Source organism: Micromys minutus (assembly GCF_963924665.1).
Source record: "Micromys minutus genome assembly, chromosome: 16".
Lineage (NCBI taxonomy): Eukaryota > Metazoa > Chordata > Mammalia > Rodentia > Muridae > Micromys > Micromys minutus.
The window spans coordinates 38385349-38405569 of NC_137985.1; the positions used below are offsets into that span (position 1 = coordinate 38385349).

A 20221-nucleotide genomic window follows, 5' to 3' on the forward strand; every position below is an offset into this window, starting at 1 on the left:
TTTACACACAGCAGGCAAAGTCTTTACATTGAACTTAGTCATCTCCAGATTAAAAAGGACTGAAACCAAGTGTGTGATAACCAGTAGTTATCATTAAATAATGACGAAAGTAAACAGATGAATGAGAAATATCCATACTGTTCCAGGCTCTGATCCACTAAGAAGCAGATGTCAGATATCAATAAACATTCATCTCAGCAGACAGGGACAGGTGCCCAAACAAGACAACCAAAGGCTACTTCCCTTGGAGGGCCTGGGGGTGGTAACTACAAATGGACAACCAGAAAAACCCCATAGGGTTTGGGAGAGCCTGCATAAGAATGTGGGGTTGAGAAGAGAGAGTGTCCGAGTGAAGACAGGGTCAAGGGAAAGGGTGAGAACAGTTAGAGAGGTCACATCTGAGCTGTGACTTGAGTGACAGAATGGGGTCAGCACGCAGGAGCAAGTGTGTGTGATGGAGGAGCCGCAGAGAAGTAGGCATGGTTGGAGGGGAGGCAGAGGAATCAGAGAAGGAGATGATCCTGTGTGTGTTTGGAACATTAACATAGTGGGCTTTGTCAGTGGGCCCCATGCCCTTGAATATTGGTTAAGCAGGTTAAGATGTCTACTGAAATGGGGAAGGCTAGGGAGGTTGTGGGTACTGAGAACATTCGTTCAGTGGGTTCTTCCCATCGGTGAATTCTTCTTTATTGACTCTACCTGTATGTACACGTCTCTATTAGTAGGGGCAGTATACTGGCTAGTTTTGTCTCAACTTGACACAAGCTGGAGTTATCACAGAGAAAGGAGCCTCAGTTGAGAAAATGCCTCCATGAGATCCAGCTGTAAGGCATTTTCTCAACTAGTGATCAAGGGGGGAGGACCCAGCCCATTGTGGGTGGTGCCATCCCTGGGCTGGTAGATCTGGGTTCTATAATAAAGCAAGCTGAGCAAGCCAGGAGAAGCAAGCCAGTAAGTAACATCCCTCCATGGCCTCTGCATCAGCTCCTGCTTCCTAACCTGCTTGAGTCCCAGTCCTGACTTCCTTTGGTGATGAACAGCAATGTGGAAGTGTAAGCTGAATAAACCCTTTCCTTCCCAATTTGCTTCTTAGTCATGATGTTTTGTGTACGAATAGAAACCCTGACTAAGATAAGCAGATAGGACGAATTTCTTAGTTTTTGTTTGTTTGCTTGCTTTGTTTGTTTGTTTTTGTTTTTTAATAATAATTCACTAGGCATTGACTGTACCCATGATGAGTGAAGGATTATTCTAGAAGCCAGGACACAGAAGGAAAAACAGTGCAGTCTACACCTTTCTGTGCTTTGGCTGCTCATTTGGAGCTGAAGTGGCCTGATACATCAGGCAGTGTTTCCCACTGCTGGCTGCTCAGTTGAGGCTGTACAGAACATTGTCTTCCTTTGAAAACAAAAGGCAGGAAACAGTGAGTCAAGTTAAAACACAGTTCCACAGTCATGGAACCACGACTGCCTTGTTAATCACTGCATCTAAACTCTTCCCTGCAATGTGTGAGATAGAGTGAATATTGAATAAATGGTGTTGAATTAGTACATTAATGAGCCGGTCTCAGTTTTAAGACTTGATCTTGGGCCAGCTTTTAAGAATCTACCTGTAAATACAGTCACCCAAAAACATATTACATGGAAATAATGATAAATGAACTGCAAGTTATATAAAAATGATTAGCAATTGAGCAACAAGGGTAAAGTTTCAGCAGGTTCCCTGTAGTTCCGAACCCTTTTTATGAAGAAGCAAGAGAATGACAGTCATGGGACTTGGGGTTGGGCGGGGCTTACATCAGCTGAGTGCATTGAACTCGACTCCTTGGATAGTAAACAGGTACAGTCAATTTTTGTTAAATTAATAAGCAAAAACGATTTGTCCTCCTACCTCAGCAGGGCCATGGGTGTACATGTGAGAGGCAAGAAGGAATCTCATAAGTATAGAGGTTGCTCTAAGCTCCAGTTTCTGTACAGACTTTTGGGGAGCTTACTGTATTCTTAAGCTCTCTTACTAGCTACTGAGTTTCTAGTAAATCTTGTGAGGATCAGTCGTGGAATATTATTATGAATCAAAGGCATGGCTTAGCCAACAGTGTACACTTACAGAGAGACCAAAAGTCTGCCACCTGCCTGTGCCAAGTAGTTTGGGGACTTTAGCTCTTCTCATGGTTCCCCAGTGTAGCCTTGAAATCTCTTATTCTCTGCCCTTCCTGGAAGCTTCTGGATGAACATCTTGACAGAAAGAGGTGGGAAATGTGAGGCTGTCAAACTTCCTGGAAGCAGAGATGTTGTAGATCATAGGTACCAAGGCCAGCGAGGCAGGTTTGCTTTGGGGCTGTGAGTGACTGAGGACCACCAATGTTAGAGATGTTCTGAGAAGAGCAGAAAGAGGAACCGAAGGATAGTTCCATCCCTCTCAGCCCAGAATAAATCCTGAATTGAGGAAAGGAAAAGACGAGACAGAGGCAAGTGGGTACCATGCAGAACTCAGAGATCCCAGACCCTACCAGTGGCAGGTTCGGTCATGGTCAAGGATGCAGAGCTGGAAGGCTCTCTAGAGACTATTCTGGGCCACTCTCCCTGAAGCCAGACAGAGGAAAGATATTATCCTAGAGTCCTCAGAAGAGGGAATGTTGAAACACAACCAAAGACCAGTTGTGGTTCTTTCTTCATTGCTAGGAATATCTTTGATTATCCTCAGCTTAACCTTAACCTCTTTCTTGAGCTGGTCACAGTTACTGTGGTCCAGTCCTTGTATAGCCCAAGTGAAGGCTCCGGTCTGAACTGTCAATTCCGACTCTACAGAGCCCTGACTTATGGGTCTGATTCAGCCCATGTCCAGCTTAGGGCTCATCTGGAACAAAGCTTTTGCTGGCTGGATTATAACTGACAGTTGAGAACTCCTGACACTTAGTGCCCAGGTGGGGACAGAATGGCGGTAGAACAACTGGTTGCTTGTTGACAAGCACTTGCCATTACCTGGTTAGCTCAGAGCATCTTCCTGCTCTGTTTTCCAGTCGGTCACTATCAGGAGAACAGGTTAATCCAGAATCCACCTGTGACGGCTGAATATTGTTTTTATCGCTCGCAACACCTTCTTTTCAAAGGTGCTATTACATTTCATCTTTAGGAAGTCTCAAGACATTCCCACTTTATAGAATTGAAGGCCAAAGTTCCTATCCACAAAATGGCTTTCTGAGGTTTCAAAGCAAGTTAAGGGCAGACCCAGACCTCCAGTTTGGGCTTCTGTTTGTGTTTCCTAGCAGTTTCAAAAAACCTGTGTGGTTAAGCATCCCCAGGGGGCCGTGCGCCCTTCTGAGTCTCTAATCTTCTGCAGTGTGGTCTTGTTTCTTGCAATCAGCCTGCAATCAACATGCAGAGATGTCCCTCAGGAGCTCCACAAGCCCTCCATGGTTTTGGGCACAGAGACATGGGATGTGCTTGCCTGCTTTGCCAAAGCATCCAGGAATGGTGACGAGAGCTGCTATGGGCAGCAGGCCTTGGTGTCTGGGAGTGCCCCTGTTAATGTCACCATCGAGTCTTCCGTTTTCTCCCATGTTCACCCTTCTCTGCTGCGGCTCCTCCCTCCATCCACCCATGTTTTAAATCCTGGAGAAGTTCCTGGGCTTAGCTGACTTCCAAATATCAAATAGTTTCTTTTAGCCTCTACCTCAGAGACAATGATCCCAGACAGCTGACCCGGCAGCTCTTGTTTTTAAATTCTACAGAAAAGCCACAAAGAAACAGCAAAGGGGTGTGACTTGTGACTTGCTGATACTCCTCTCAATTTCTGTGAATACTGGGTCCCCATCAAGCCATTGGGAACTGTCTTTCGGAGATGGCGAAGCACCTGATTATTCCACGGTGGACAGTGTTCCACTAGTCAATAATGAAGAGACCCAAGGCACGAGCCAGCCAGCTCCTTCGCCTTGCTGAGCTGCCTGCATCTCCACAGCACAGACACTGCTTTGCTCCGGGAAGAGGTTAGCAGGAGAGCACCAAGAGGCTGTTTCTTTGTTCTTCTCTGTGGCAGCTCTGGGATCCCATGGGAAGGGCCCTGGCTTTCCTTGATCTCAGAGGGAAACCTTAGAGCTTAAGATGCTGCTGTTGCCAGGTGATGGATACTCAGACCCTCTGAGGCTCTTAGCTTAGGCCAGTGACAGGGTGTCATGAGCACTCCTGGGAGGAGTGGGGACTGCTCTCCTAGTGAGCCAAGAGATCTGGGGCTGCTCACAGTTACCAGGAAGAGCTAAGCTTGGCTCTGGTGTTCTGGGGACACTCTAGGTAGCCTTAAACCACTCTGAGCTCTGAACCTGCACCTAACCGTCAGCCCTACTGCTGGTGGGCATCTGCCCACCTGTGGCTATGCAGGCAGTTTGATATCTTTATCAGGCTGGGAAGAAGACTCTTGGGTGCCTCCACAATGCCAGGTAAGGTGACAAGAAGGGGTTATGAAGGGGCGCTTCATCATGGAGCCGGGGAGGGGCTGCAGTGATGCAGCAGCTTAAGGTTTCAGTGACAGCAGCCATGTTGGCTTCCAAGTAGTCCTACCCAGTGACTCTGTTTTCAGAATGTCTGTCCAGCAAAATAGGCTAGGCACCAGCTTCACACACAAGAGAAGCAGTCTTTACTCAGGGTGTAGGCTTTCTTTCAACCTAACCTCAGCCCAGCTGATACATTAGAAACCACCGTGCCTTCTAACAAGCCACATAGGTGCTGACCTGTTGGTAATTAGAGAATCTTATCCACACCAAGGTATAATAGCTGCAGGGCAAGGCCTGGGGGCGGGAGAGCGGTATCAGATGACACTCATCCCAGCTACCAGCCTGCTGTCCAGTTCTGTCACTGAAGAATCAACCTTTGTGTTTCAGCTAGACTCTTAACTGCAGGTAGGGCCTGGAGAGGGGAGAAGAGGGTAGAGAGGCAAGAATCCTGTTTCGTGGATAAAGGTATAGTACAGGGTTGACAAGATCGCTGCACTCTAGCTACACAGTGGGGACAATGAGCAGACCAGGAGTGAGGCATTAGTACAGGCCTCTCGGGAGGAGCTGACCATAGACACCGGGCTGCCTGCGGGAGCCTTTTGCTCAGGTGGCTCTGTTATGAACTCACTTTTTTTTCCTTTTAAGATTTATTTATTTAATGTATATAAGTACACTGTAGCTGTCTTCAGACACACCAGAAGAGGGCATCAGATTCCATTACAGATGGTTGTGAGCCACCATGTGATTGCTGGGAATTGAACTCAGGACCTTTGAAAGAACAGTCAGTACTCTTAACTGGCTGAGCCATCTCTCCAGTTCAGTGAGCTTACTCTTGCATGGCCAACAAACCCAAGGAGAGCTGTCCACTCTCCTCGATTTCTGAATTCTTGGTGGTTCTATTTTGCTCAGCTTCCCCTCCAGCCCAGGACCCACTTTCTCTTTCCAGAACGGTCAGATGAAAAGTTAGCTTCCCATAGATACCCAATGGCAATGCGTGCTTTCATGCATGTGTGTGTTTATGAAGCTGTACAGGTCAGACTTTCAGCCTGACACAGACTCTGGGGAGGGCTCATGAATACTAGAGCTTAGATTGAGTTCTCTAAATAATGTTTGCCCAAACCAGGTAGCAGCCACCTGCAATTCAGTCTGTTATTTATAAGAGGATTCCACAGAGTTGATGCTACCCTAAAACAACAGCAAGAAAACTTCCTTTGCTTGTCCTAGATTGTCTTTAAGCATTAAGGTATGGAAAGTGGTGGTCAGGGAATAGGGGATTTGGTATAGAGGGTCTGGTTCTTCTGCTAAGCTGCAAAGCAATCCTGGGCAAGTCTCAGCGTTTCCTGGTCTTCCAAAGCTCTGCAACGTGAGTATGAATCAGCACAGACACTCCACATGCTTGCACACCTTTCCATGCCTTATAGGACCTCGGCTGGTCCTCTCATAATCTCATTGCTGTTTATGGTCCCCTTGGTTGATTTTTGTGGTCTGAAGGGCCTCAGCTGCTCTGGTAGGAGTGGGGTCCACTGTATCTATTCTTCCTGAGAGGATGTGCTGGCTGGACTTCAGTCATGTCAAATGGTGTTCAAGTACACCAACCAGGTTCCCTGCAAGGGCAGAGGGAGCAGCCTGCTTTGTTCTAGATGCCTGAGGGAAAGCCAGCCTCTGGTGGCTCCTTCGGCTGCTGCTGCTGATCTGCCCGCAAAAGACTCAGTGACTCTTTGATGGCTTGCCTGGGAACTCTGAACTCCAGAGCCTATAAATAGCGTGTTGGTGGCGCTTCCGGGACTTCTCTGCATTATTACCTCGAGGTTGCATAACCTAGCGTTCTTCTCCCACTTTCCTGCCCACTCACATAACTCTGCAAGTGCTTTGAAAGTTTCCCCTTGCTGTGATGCCATTGTTAGAAGAGGCATATTAACGGGGGGATGGAGCACAGGTCATGACATCCTGCCACCGAGGTCTGAATCCCACCTCTGTACCCCAATTATTTGACCATCAAGAGCCTCGATTTTATGTGTGCATGAAAGAGAGAGAGAAAGAGACAGAGAGACACCGAGAGAGACACAGAGACAGAGATTAATTTTTAATAAGTCTTCCTCTTAATGAGCCCCAAATATGCATGGCCTCCAGCACATGGCCTGGAGCTAAGTACAATAACTGTACTAAAATTATGTTGTTCAATCAGAAAAGCATTGTTTGGGGGCTGGAGACACAGCTACACACAAGGGTCAGAATTCTTGTGCCCATGAGCAGACAGCCTGCTACTGTTCTTAACAATTACTGACAATATTTGAATGGAACCTGGCGAGTACCTGACTTAGTAGATACTTGGAAACTATTCATTATTAACTGGTAAATTCCATAGAGTACCTGAAATGGATGTGAGGGAATTTGGACAGCTATTTTGACAGCTAGGTAGCAGATGCAGGTTAGAGAAGCAAAGACAGACAGAAGGACAAGCACATGTTCAAACCATCTGAAGGAAAGAGGCCCTAAAGGATTCTGAGACAATGGGGGGATTGTGGAAACTCTCTTGGCAGAGGAAAGATTGCTGCAGCTAGATACACTTCTTAGAACGGGGCATGGGTGAGTAGGAGCTGGGCCATGTAGGAGTTTCTCAAGCAGACAGAGTCAGGTCCAGATGCAGGGCCTCTAGCATCTTTGGTTACTAGGCAGAGCTCCAGCAGTGCTGGGGTGGTTAAGTGGGCATGAGTGGGTGAGGCCACTGTCCTTCCAAATGCTGCTGGGTTTTCTGTTTTGCTTATGGAAAAATTCTGAATTGAGTCTTAGTGAGGGCACCAAGACCAGAATACACAGACCTCATAGGTCCTTCCTCAGGAGTCTGCGACCCGGAACTATTGGCTGCTAACTGCTAGCTGCTGGCTGCTGGCTGCTGGCTGGCTTGCGCCTTCTCTTGTCAGGTAAGACTAGTCTGAGGCCTGACTAACTTATAGTTCTCTCTTGGAACTTGCTGGTAACCTAAGCTGGTCTCATATTCATGGCAGTCCATCTTCCTTGGCTTTCAGGATGCTCAGATTACAGGTATGAGCCACTATACCTGGCTTGGCTTTCAATCAGTTTTCTCTCTTTAATGGTCACATGACAATCTGGGTAATTTTCTTCCTGAGCAGACTGACTGTGAAACATTTTCTCCATCTCCCTGAAGGTTTGAGATAATGCCCAGTGGCTTATGTTGCTCTCCCCTCCTCTGTGATCTTTGGCATCTTAGGCTGGAGTCTCTGCAAAAACCCAATCTTTTCCCTTCCCCCATCCTATTGTGTTAGTATCGTCACTTCATGCGCACTTTTCTGTAAAATCCAGCAGCACAAAGGTAGTAAAATGGCACACTCCAGTCCTGCAGTGGCTCAGGGATGTCTCTGTACCTCTGTCTCCTAATTTCCAAATCTCAGATCAATGGTGTCCTACTCAGAGGGAGAGGCTGTGCTTCTGGGATCAGGCTAGAGATGAGAAGTCTGTTGCCATGACTCTTTATAAGACTCCAGGGACTCCAGGTCCTAAGGATAGACCAGTGGGGATATCTCTGGTGTCGAGGTGACAATGGGGATAAAGGTGCCTCATTTGCTCCCTTGATAAAAGTGCTATGGTTGTCCCCTTCTGGTGACATCTATGGGTGAAGGAGGGCCATGTTCTACCTGAATAAGGGGAACAGTTTAGCCTGTTCCTCCTGTGCAGCGTTGGAGCCTAGGGTCTAGGTCTTAAATCTTCTACCAACCTTCCAGAGTCTTTTTAAAACCTAGTCAATGGTAGATGCTTGCGTGCCCTCTATATGAGTAGTGGAGAGGTAGTGTAGGCAGACAATAGTGGGAGAAACTGAGACCACAGCCAGTGTGCCTAGCGTGTGCACCTCTGCCCTAATAGACAGCAAAGCCCAGGCAGATGTGCAGCACACCGCAGGGCCAAAGACCCTTCTGCGCCCTGGACAGACCACCTCATTCTGTCACTTGCTTCTTCCAGAAAGTGTGCTTTCACCCACCACCTGAGACTTTCCATTCGCACGTAGATTAGACCCAGAAATGGAAAGCACTCCTGAGCAGGCTGGAGGCAGCCGGAGGACAGGGTGTTGCAGCTTTGAGCTCTCTTTCTCTGCTGCAATCTAGTGTTTAATCGGGGTGTCATGCTGGGCGGTGCAGTTAAGTATGTCACAGGGGGATTGCCACACTGTCTCTCCTTGCTTGACTCTCCCAGGTCCTGTTGCTGGGGCTTCCTAGCAGGCTCAGGCTTGTCCTTCTCTTATTCCCAGCTCCTGCTTTTTAGGGTCAAATATACCTTTATTCCTGGTACGATTGGGTACCTTTTAAGGTTGGTTGTGGTGAACTTTGCTTTCTGTATAACCTAGATTAGGATCTGGTTACAAGAAATTCAGTTTTGGATCATTTATCTGTCACTCATTACCCATTCACTCGGATACTGACTGACCGACAGACAAACAGTCACCGATCACTGACTGACTGCTCGCTTGCTCTCTCGCTCACTCACACACCTGGGGACTATTCCATCCCAGGTCCATGGTGTCTGAAGTTCAGAAGGTGAAAGACGGGCCTTGGCAATGGGGAACTCACAGTCTGGTGGTGGTCGGTTTAAGTACATTTCAGGCAGAAGAAGTTGTCTGTGATTTAGGGGGTCCCTGGGAAGTTGAAGTGTTTTGTTGAGGCAAGATGGAAGGCCGAACAGAGAGGTTCTTGGGAAATCTGAGGCCTATGAGGATTCTCAGGTCTGAGGATGTGTACCTCCAGCTCTCCTTGGGCTTTGGGAAGTTTGTCTAGAGTCCCTGAGCCCTTTGTGGGGTTTGATTTTTCTCATCTTATACTGTCTCCTCCCCATCCCTCTCTTACACCATAAGGCTGGTACTCTTGGCTCCCAACACTGCTTCTCAGCAGCAGCCTGTGAATTAGTGTGGTTGCCTGATGACACGAGCTGGGCTTGTCCTCACCTCCCAGTGCTTTTTTAGAGGCTGGTGCTGGTGAGGCCAGGTGCACTATCGTGCAAGGAGTGGACAGAGCTGGACACTCCGGTCTTGCCTGGTGGGAAACACTGTCCTTTGGAGCACAAGCACTCCGTTGATGGCCACTGGGACCCTTCTCCAGCCTTGTCTCCCTGAGCTCAGGGGAGACCCCGAGGCTGAGGTCTCTGATGAAGGGATCAGAATGCATGCATTGTGACCTCCCTGCTCCCTACACACTTCGCCTCAGCCATAGCATCCTGACTCTCGTCTCCACACCACTATACTGTCTTACTTGCCCCATGAAATTCCCTCTATGTAGACACACCCCCTTTCTGGCTTCTCTGCCTGGAGAGAGCTGGCTCATCCTTCGTGAAGTCCAAAGCAAGCGCTTTCACTTCTGGGGATAGCTTTCAGCCACCCTGGAGAGATTTGCCCTTTATTAGCTTAGGGGTACCTTGTAATCCCTCTTTTGTGAGTACCTCTAAGGAACCAAGCACTGAGAAATTTCTCAACACCTCCACCCCTTGCCAAACATCTGGTTGTTGGGCAGCTGGTTTAAACAGCTGGTTCCATGGAGCCCTAGTGACATCAAGGTCTCTTCCCATGGGGAGCAGGTATGAAGAGAGAGCTTTCTTGGCTCTCCCACCAGGCTCTGCTTACTGCCTAACTTTCAGTATGCTACCCTAAAGCCAAGGATAACATCACCAGAGTGGAGGGCTCCGGGAGTCTGTGCTTCAACCTGAGTAGGACCTCTACGTGCTACCAGGCCCCTGTTGCCAGAGGGCTGGCTATTCATTTGCCACACTCCTACAGCCAAACCCACAAAATAATTTGGGGGCAGTATAGGCAAGAAAAGGAAGCAACGGGGAATACCTTGAAGGGTTGAGACTGACCTCAGATGTTAATAACGGCTCTGCCTTGCTTAGATAATAATGCCCTCTTCTTTGGAGCACAATGTACTTAGGACTTATGGAATAGTAATGAATCCTGGCCAGGTTGGCTGGCCAGGGGTCCCCAATTTCCCCTTTGTTCTCAGCGGCAGCAGAGTGCATATGACACATTCCTATCCAGGTCAGACACTAGGCTCTCACTCCGCACAGGACTGGTGACCTGCTGTAGCTCTCCCTGGATACAACCGTCAGAGTAAACACAAGGGAAACTGTTGTCAACAGGCAGCTGGACTTTGATCAGCTCTTGCGGGGAGAGGCAGGAGAGAGGGAAGAGCAGGGAGGGCTGGCCCTGGCCCTGGGTTACCCCATCCTCTCCTGTGGGCTGAGAGCTGGGCTCATCCTGGCCTCATGAATGGGAAAGAACTGGTTGCCACACATAGGTAGCTTAGTGGTTTGCTCAGGGCCAGAGTCTGGGAGTTCTCTTCTGCGGACTAGCAGTCATGTTGCCTGCCTTTGGTCTGAGACCCTGGGCCTGACCCTGCACCCGTGCTGACTGTCTGCCTTCCTCCTCCCCAGCTTTCACTCCGTGGCGGCAGGGCAGGGTGAGATGTGGTCCTGGCTCTCACTCCCTGGCGTGGGTTCCTTAGTGCTTGCAGCCGCTCATTCACTCAGACCTCCTGCTTTACAGGGCCTGTTCACACATGTTGCTTCACCCAGGCTCTCCGCCCACCCTGTGTGCGTGTGTGTGCCAGGGGTCTTGTGAACCACTCTGTTTCCTTTCTACAGGGATAGGGATTAACGTCTCAAGACCTCGCAGAGAGCTAGCGTCTTGGTATTGCATTCAACATCAGGTTTTGTTCCTGTTAGCTACCTCAGAAACGGCCCCTTGGTCAGCAGCTCATCCAAGAGAATTACCCAGGGTCTTTATAGAACAATGGTTCACAGTCTGGAGGTTGGACACTGCTCCCTTCCTCCCCCAGCGACCCAGTGGGGGGCACCTCTGCGCAGGACCTCCTCTGATGGGGTAGCAGGTAGTACTTCAGTCCCAGCTTTGGCAAAGCAGTTCCTGATACTCTGCCCTCAGCTGGACACTAGCACTTTGCCAGACTTTTAACCAGAGGGTCATTGGGAGTGTTAGGTAGCATGTACCCTCTTTTGTTGTGGGGGAGGCAGCTTCATTCTCTAAGCTTTTTGAGCAACTGCTGAGGATTGGGGAATCAAAACCCACTGGCTCCTACCTTAGGCCTGGTGACTATCTTTTCCCCTTCCTGATTTCCAGTTGCCCCCCTTGAAAGGACAAGCCAGCAGCAGAAGATGTTGTAGATAGTCAATGGAGGAGAACATTAAAGAAATCAAACGAAAGAGCCCCACAGATACCCCTGACTGTTTGCGGGCATCTCTGTACTGTTTTCTTTATAAAGGGCAGGGGTGGTTTTTCTCAGCGAGTGTCTGAGGGTCACTGTGACACCCAAGTAACCCTTGCCTTTGAAGAAACCATGACATCCTCCAGTGAACACACATGAGACAGCATGCAAAGGAACAAGCCTGATTTAGAAGCAATTGGTGGACAAAGACAGACTTGACTTCAATGCTAACCTTCAGAGATGGCTAGTGATGGAGAGAGAGAGAGAGAGAAAGAGAGAGAGAGAGAGAGAGAGAGAGAGAGAGAGAGAGAGAGAGAGAGAGAGGGAGGGAGGGAGGGAGAGAGAGAAGAGTTGGCGGGCAGGAGAGGCAGAAAGTAGAGGTGATTCAGTTGTGACCTCTTTAAAAAAAACACACATCTGTAAGGTGTCATAACATTCTCAGTTAATGACCCCACAGGTTACTTGAAGAAGTATTTATGGACAGCTGCCCTCCCCACCCTAAGGGCCCCTGTACCGTACTCACCATACTGCTTTGGCAATCCTAATTTTCTTACAGTCTGGAACTAGATCTGTCACCCAAGACAGCAGGAGAGGGTCCTCAAATGAGCCTCATTAGGAAGCTGCTCAAAAAGTCCTGGTCAGCACTGGGCAGAGGGGGCTCAACTGCAAGGTGGGCCTTGCTCCTTGATGGCTAGCATTCTCTTCTTCCTCTTCCTTCAGCAAGCCAGCTACCACCTGCCACTGTATCTGGGAGTGACTTGAGGACTATGGGGCTGGTCAAGTCCTACAATCCAACTGGGGAAGTTGCCAGACTGGAATGATTATGTGTCTTGTAATCTGACACCCAGTTGTAGGGGCAGGGACAACACCTGGGAGTCATTCATTGGCCTCAGAACAGGTGACACACCTAAGGCATTACACAAGCCTACCTGCCTGAATGCCTTTCATCCAACCAGGAAGGCAGGAGGGCGGGCATTGCTAGGTGACAGCAGACGATTCTTTCTTCTCTGCTTGTGTGACTCCTCACCGTGGGGGTGCTTTGGGTTGGGGTTGCAGGAAGTTGGCAGGGTAGATTGCTGGTTTGTGTCAGGCAGTGGGATTGGAGTGTTCATGCACATCTCTTTTCTAAAGAAGATGTGTGTTCTTTCATTCCCAAGACTCAAAGTAAAACCGTTGAGTGTTGGGCTAATGAGCAACCTACCTGGTTGTTTCAAATAGCATACTGTGGAAAACTCACCTATGTGCTCCAGCAAGGGCTAGGTCCTCTTCTCCATGGGCTCATTTCTGATTCATGTCCTGCCACACAGGATGGATGGAACCACCCCAGGCTGGGGGCTGTGTGAGGTGGAACTTTGGGATCAGACTGTACAGCTGGAAGGGACCTGAACACTTATGGGGCAAACCCTCCTATCACATACAGGTTAAAAATGTACATTGTGTTCTGTTTCCCATCTGGTTATCCTGGGAGAACAGTAAGCCGTATCTTGGTTCTTCTGTTTAGTGCTGTGCTTCTGTGCGCCATCTTGTTCATTTTCACGATAACCTCATAAGGAACATTTTGTTCTATTCGATAGTTGACGGTGGTGAGGAAGTTTCTGACAGAACAGTGGTGGTTGGTGCCTGAGTCCCCTCCTACTGCCAGTCAGACAGACAGACTGACACCACAGAAGCATCAGAACACTCTGGGGATATGGTTGCTGTAGTGTACGTTGAATAACCTTGGTTTCATCTGAGGCTAACCTACAGCTCTTCAGGGCCCTCTGAGTCCACAAGTCCATGAGGTTCTCATGATTTCCCCAACCCAGACAGAGACCTTTAGAGCAGGAAGTTTGGGGCCATGGTGTGGCTTCAGTAGACAGGCCTCTCCTCAAAGAAGAATTTCAGTGGTGGGTCACTTGCAGCCAGGCCTTCCTTGTTTGGTTCCAGTGTATGCCAGGATAAACATCTGGCCTATATATATATTTTCTCACCCAGTGCTCAGGTGAACCAGGAGGGACTGCTGAAGGGCAGGGCTGGCAGCAGGGTGATTACTCAGCACTTGTGGCTCAGGCTTTGGCTCCAGTTCCCAGATGATTCTGGGAACCCGTGCAGAGGCCTGGGAAGGAGGCACTCGGGCAGGACTGGATAGGCTGCTGTGAGACTCAAGGGAGGAACATAAACAACTCAGAGCCCCATGGCCTGTAGAAAACAGGTGTGCCTTTCCTGGGTACCTGATGTGAACAGCTCAGCTGTAACTCCATCTTCAGTGAGAGGCTTCAGCCTTTTGGGGGGGGGATGTGGATATAGGTGTGGGTGGGGTACAGGGCCTCCTGTAGCCCAGGCTAGCCTCTAATTCACTGTTTTAGGCCAGAATGACAAGAACTTCAGATATCCTTGCCTCTACCTACTGGATACCGAGAATAAGGTGGGCATCATAACTTTTGGTTTGTGCAGTGCTAGGAATCGAACCTGCAGCTTTGTGAATGTTAGGTAAACATTCTATGAGCCAAAGTATACCCCACTCCACTCCCTCTCCCTTTAGATATTCTGCTAGCTTCCCCTTCACTCTCTCACCACTGACTCCTTGCTTAGCTTTTCCTCTCCCTTGCAGCAGATTTCCCTTTCTTCTCCTTGCTCCAACTCCCTCTAAGTACGTCAAGTTGAGAGTCACTGTGACCCTGGGTCTTTTGTTCCTCTCACTTGCTTGACCCCTCCTAAGGTCATCTACAGGGTTCCAGTGTATATTCATGTTGTCATGTAGTTCTTGTAATTTTTGTAGACACACACACATATGTGCACACACATATACACAAACACATATACACATACACATATACACATACACATATACACACATGCCTCTTCAATATATATAGACTTCAGGGGCTGAAGAGATAGCTTGGTTGAGAGTACAAACCATTTTTACAGAGGATATGAGTTCAGTTCCTGGCACCCATGTTGGGCAGCACACAACCGCCTGTGCTTCTGGCCTCCATGGGTTCTTGTGCACACTGTTGTCACCCCTTCATCCCACACAGAGTAAAAATAAGCCGGATATAGTGGCTCACATCTTTAATACCAGTACTGGGGGCAGGAGGCAGAAGTAGGCAGATTTCTTTGACTTTGAGGCCATCCTGGTCCAAACAGCAAGTTTCATTACAGGCTGAGCTACATTGATAGACTATCTTAAAGAAGAAAACAAAATAGCAATAAAAGTAACTTATGTGTGCATATATTCATGTATCATATATGCATATGTATGTATGTGTATATGTATGTATATATATGTATATGTGTATACATGTATATGTGTGTATATGTATATATATGCATATGTATATGTATATGTGTATGTGTATTTATGTCTATATATATATATATTTATATGTATGATCTATGCTTCAGGCTTTACTTAACTTGCATCGTCTTTGATCAAGAGCATGACCTTGGTAGCCTGGAGTCCCTGTGTTCTAATCTCAGTTGCTATTTGACAGTGACCCTTTGTTTATTTCCAGAGTTCCATCTTCCTCAGTACACAGGGGTTTTATGCGGGGATGGTTTCACTAGGTAGTTATGGAAGTTAAAGGAGATGATCCAGGTGACATGTCTGCTATGTATCTATACATAGACTGGGTGAACAGAGCTCTTATCCCCACTCCTGTGGCTACAGCTCTTTTCTGCACAGTTGGAAACAATTACCCAGTAAGATGTAGTTCTATGAACTGGGGGTAAACAAAGAGCTGGGGAAAGATGGATGCAGGTAAAATGGGAGGAGAAGCAGAGAGGGATTGTGGAGGCTAAGAGTCTACTAGTGCAGGATTAGGACAAAGGTCAGGCCTGAGAGCACCTGCCTGGTTCTGTTGGAGGGGATAGGATACCTTCAAAACTCATGCTAAGTTTAAAAAGACATTCCAGACACAACGAAAATGCCTTGGGGGTTAGGAGACTCGTTCTCAGCTTCTACAATCATCCATTTTCTCTGTCCTCACCTGCAGACATCTCCCCTCCCACCCTCTGCCCCCTCCACACCTTTGTTCTACCCTCAGTTTATAGAACTACATCTTACTGGATAATTGTTTCCGACTATACATTTGACCTTAACATTAATGGTCACCTTTCCATCCAACCATCCTCAACCACCCACGAACCCAAGGGACATTTCCTATGGAATTATCAGTGTGCTTAGACAACTATGGTTGGAGAAAGTAGAAACAATCTCTCTCAAAGAGCTTAGTCAGCCCACAGCCTGCACTGCCACCTTCAAACACTCTGTTAAAGGAAGCCTGCTGGGCTCTCCGTTTAAGATATGACACAAGTGTGCCCCAGAGAGTTTGACAGAAATGTAGTGGCCCCATCCCTCCACCTACTCAACTTGAATCCTCCTTTTAAGCTCTCTGGGTATGGAGTTACTTGCCCCCAAGAGCTCACTGCTGCTACTGCTATTGCTGCCACTGCCACTGGTGCTGCTGGTGGTGGTCCTATCTTAGGGCACAGGAGCAGAAAGGCACCGTTGTTTGTGGAGTAGACTAAAATCAGAGTCAGAACTGGGTAAAGTCAAATCCCTTTGATTTGCCCTCTGAACCCAAGTAATTCGAGATTAGTTCAATGACAGATCTGTTCCTCTGACCTTATCCAAGAAGTCAGGTGAAGAAGGGGGCAGTGGCTGGTCAGGAGCCAGCAGTGTCCACGACATTTCCACCGTTGGCTGTGCAATGCCCCGTGAAAGGAGTGTCCGAGCATCCTTTGGAATAGCAGGAGGAACCCGTGTTATGGCAAAGGGGTGAAAGTGAGGCTCCCCGTCAATTCCCTCCCTTTCTAAAGATGTGTCATTTATCTAGAGACATGGAACCTCAACATGCCCCAAAGGTTCTTTTTACCTCTTTTGGTGGCCTCTGTTGATGGAGCAAACCATTCCAGTCCACACATACCAAGGCTCTGTGTTCCTCTGAGCAATGTCCTTAGGCCTCTGTACAATGTCACATTAATCCAGTTCATTGTGTGGATGGCACTGCTGTCTCTATCTTACAAAAGAACAAGCTGACACTCAGACGGAGTTGGATCCATGCTGTGTGACCTAGGAGGCTCAGGACTTTCTACTCCACCATATGCAGTTCACAGAGAGGCTTTACAATGGCTGCTGCAGCCCTTCTGGAACCTCCGAGAAGCCTCTCAAAGCCCTGGAGCACCAGAGCAGCTGTGCCTCAGGGGAGAAATTGCTGTCATCTCCTCATAACTTGGTAGCAGGATCAGTAAGAGATCTTTCCATTAGCCAGGAATCTTCCCCTTAACTAGGCAAAGAACAAGATTGCTTCTGAGTCCAATCTTTCTTTCTTCTGCCTTATGAGGACACTTTCTGACTTAGTTCCTGTTTCAATCACTGGGACAAAAAAGCAAGTTGGGGAGGAAAGGGGTTTATTGGCTCACACTTCTATGTCACCATTAGTCACTGAAGGAAGTGAGAGCAGGATTTCAAACAGGACAGAAGCCTGGAGGCAGGAGGAATGCTGTTTATGCTGTTTGCTGTCCATGGCTGGCTCAGCTTGCTTTCTTGTAGAACCCAGGACTTCCATCCCAGGGATAGCCTCATCCACAAAGGGCTGTGCCCTCCCCCATCAATCACTAATTAAGAAAATGCCCCACAGGAGGGATTTTCTCAATTGAAGCTCCCTCTTCTCAGATGACTTTTACTTGTGTCAAGTTGACATGAAACTAACCAGGACACTTTCTTCTTTCATTTTCATTGAGACAGAGTCTGTGTAGCTCAGAGTAGCTTCAAACTTAGCATATGTACTGGCTGATTTTGTTTCCACTTGACACAAGTTAGAGTCCTCAAGAGAGGAAGGAGCCTCGGTTGAGGAAATGTCTTCATGAGATCCAGCCGTAAGACATTTTCTCAATTGGTAATTGATGGGGGAGGGCCCAGCCTATTGTGGATGGTTTCATCCCTAGGTTGCTGGTCCTGGGTTCTATAGAAGGTAGGCTGAGCAAGTCATGGGGATCAGGCCAGTATGCAGCACCCCTCCATGGCCTCTGCATCAGCTCCTGCCTCCAGGTTCCAGCCCTGCTTGAGTTCCTGTCCTGACTTCCTTCAGTGATGGACCATTATGATCTAGAAGTGTAAGCCAAATAAACACTTTCCTCCCCAACTTGGTGTTGGTCATGGTGTAATAACTGGAGTAGTAGAAACCCTGATTGATATACTATATAACTCAGGACAGCCCTCAAACTTGTAATCCTCCTGCCTCAGATTTCTGAGTGCTGTAATTACAGGCAGTTATTTGAGATAGAGTTTCTCATTGAACATGGAGCTCAGTGATTCAGTGATGCTGGCTAGATGGGGAGCCATAGAGATCTTCCTGTCCCTGCTGCCCCAGTACTGGGATCACAGGCGAGCACTGCCATGCCTTGTTTTATGTGGGTCCTGGGGACTGAACTCATGTCTTCATGTTTGTTCATGAGCTTTGCTGACAGCCATGTTTTCTTCTACCGTGTTGAGCATTTGAGACTGTAGACAGGGAGGACTCTGTGACTGGGCTTTTTTTTTTTTTTAAATCTGGTTATAAAGTAAATGATCTCATCTTATTCTGCTTTGCCCATCTTCTCATGACCCAGCTATGCATACAGCACAAACGTGAAATAACCTTCACACACAGCTTAAGTCTGTGTCATTGTGGCCCTATTGCCTGTTGGCTATTGCACCTTGGGCAAGCGACTTGTTCTTTCTGTACCTCTTCTTCCTCCTCTGTCACAGGACAACAATAGGTCCTGCCTACGGGGACTGTTGTGATAAAATGCTTACAGAGTACCTAGGAAATATTAAATATAGACATTGCACGTCAAATGACTCTTTCCCATCAAAATGGACTTTCGATCACACATACCACTGCCATCCCTCCTTTAGGCATCATTGATTCCTTGTTGCTTTGATAATCATGTGTTTTACCCAAGTGCCAGCACCATCTGTGAGCTAGGTGGGTAAGGACAGGGTGTGTCTGTTTTGGTTTTTTTTTTTTTTTGTTGTTGTTTTTTGCTTTAGTCACTTGGGAGTTTCGGCAGCTGCTCAGCTCAACCTACTGTGAGATTATATGATGTAACATCCTACAGAAACGAAGATGGGAGGAGAAAGTGCTGCATGGGGCCTGCCCACTGACAGGAAGGAACTGCTTCTTTTCCATTTGTGACTAGGAAGAACGGAGAAGACCCTGGTGAGACTCATTGCCCTGGTCTCTGTGGAGTTGTTTCCAGCTACGGCTGTGGCTTCTCATATAGTCCGCACACCATGTTTTCCCTATACCTTTAAACCTCTGTGTGAGCTCTGATTGGCCCGGTCCTGTGAGCCTTTCATCAGCATGAACTTCTTTTGGCACTTTGTGTTTGCCTGTGCTTACATATTCTGATGTAGTTCTGGAGGCTGTTACCGGATACTGTTCCAGCTCTGCCCCAGAGAAACTGGGGTGCATGAAGGAGCCTGAACCAAGGCAGTGGGTGGTCCAGGTGAGGAAGGCCTAACAGTAAAACACACTAGATTCTTTCTGACCCGGCCCCTTAGGACTTCAGCAAATCTTGAGTCATAAGATAGTCATTCTCTGATCTTCTGCAGAGGGAATTTGGAGATGTCTTCTGAGTACCTCCGCTCCCTAAATCGTCTAGGAAGCCAATGTGCTGCTGTGGACCACAGACCTGCAGAAGCCACAGGGCTGAGAAAAGGTGGTAAATGTATTGGTGTTCTCTTGGACATCACATCTCGGAGAGAGGAAGTTCCCTATGGGTTAAGAAACACCTTATAGCTTTACAGCCGCAAACACTGTCTCAACTTCGACTTTCTAAGCAACCCCCAAATAGTGAGAGAATAAAGGTTCAGAGAAATTAAGTCACTTGTCCAGGGCTCCGGAGTTGGAAATGGCCCATTTTACATGGCACATACTCTCCCTTTTATTGGCTGCTGGGGCATCCTGCTCTGGGGTTGCAGGTGCCTGCAGTCGGCTGAGTAGTGTCTACTAAAAATCCATGTCTGTGCAGACCCTCAGAATAGTCGGTGCAGAGATGATGAGTTGAGGCGATGTCAGGCTGAAGTAGGATGTGGCTGCAGTCCAGCATGACTGGCTTCCTATAGGGGACAAGGGACTCAGGCAGAGGTGGTGGGGAGTATTTGAAGACACACAGGGATGAGCATGTGAAGGCAGAGGCAGACTTAGAAATGACACTGCCACAAGCCCGGGAGCATTTATGGCTACCAGAAGCTAGGAGAGTTAGGAAAGATGCTCCTATGTTTCCAGGCAACCTGCAGACTTCGAATGTTAGAACAGGGGTGGGGGCAGGGCTTTTAGAGACCATCAGCCCATGAGAGCTTATGAATGATTTACCCTTGGCAATGTGGGAATGAGCTGATTGTTTGCCTCCACCCTCTGTGTCTCTCCACTCTATTCTGATGTCATTCTGGAGACCCTTACCTGACGCTGTCAACATGCTTGAGGACTACCTGACATCCAGAACTGTGAACCCTGTGCCTGCATCAGGACTACCCAGTGCTATCTCAGCC

General features: G+C 48.0%; 1 protein-coding gene across 1 annotated transcript in view; it reads right to left on the bottom strand.

The window, feature by feature from the left end:
* The window catches only part of TMPRSS4 (transmembrane serine protease 4), a gene marked incomplete at both ends in the record, with an annotated part of 57813 nt that overhangs the window by 22200 nt on the left and 15392 nt on the right, over positions 1–20221 (bottom strand). The window contains one exon of the mRNA XM_080930584.1: positions 16310–16423. Coding sequence (XP_080786710.1) covers positions 16310–16423 — 114 coding nt within the window. The remainder of the gene's footprint in view (positions 1–16309; positions 16424–20221) is intronic.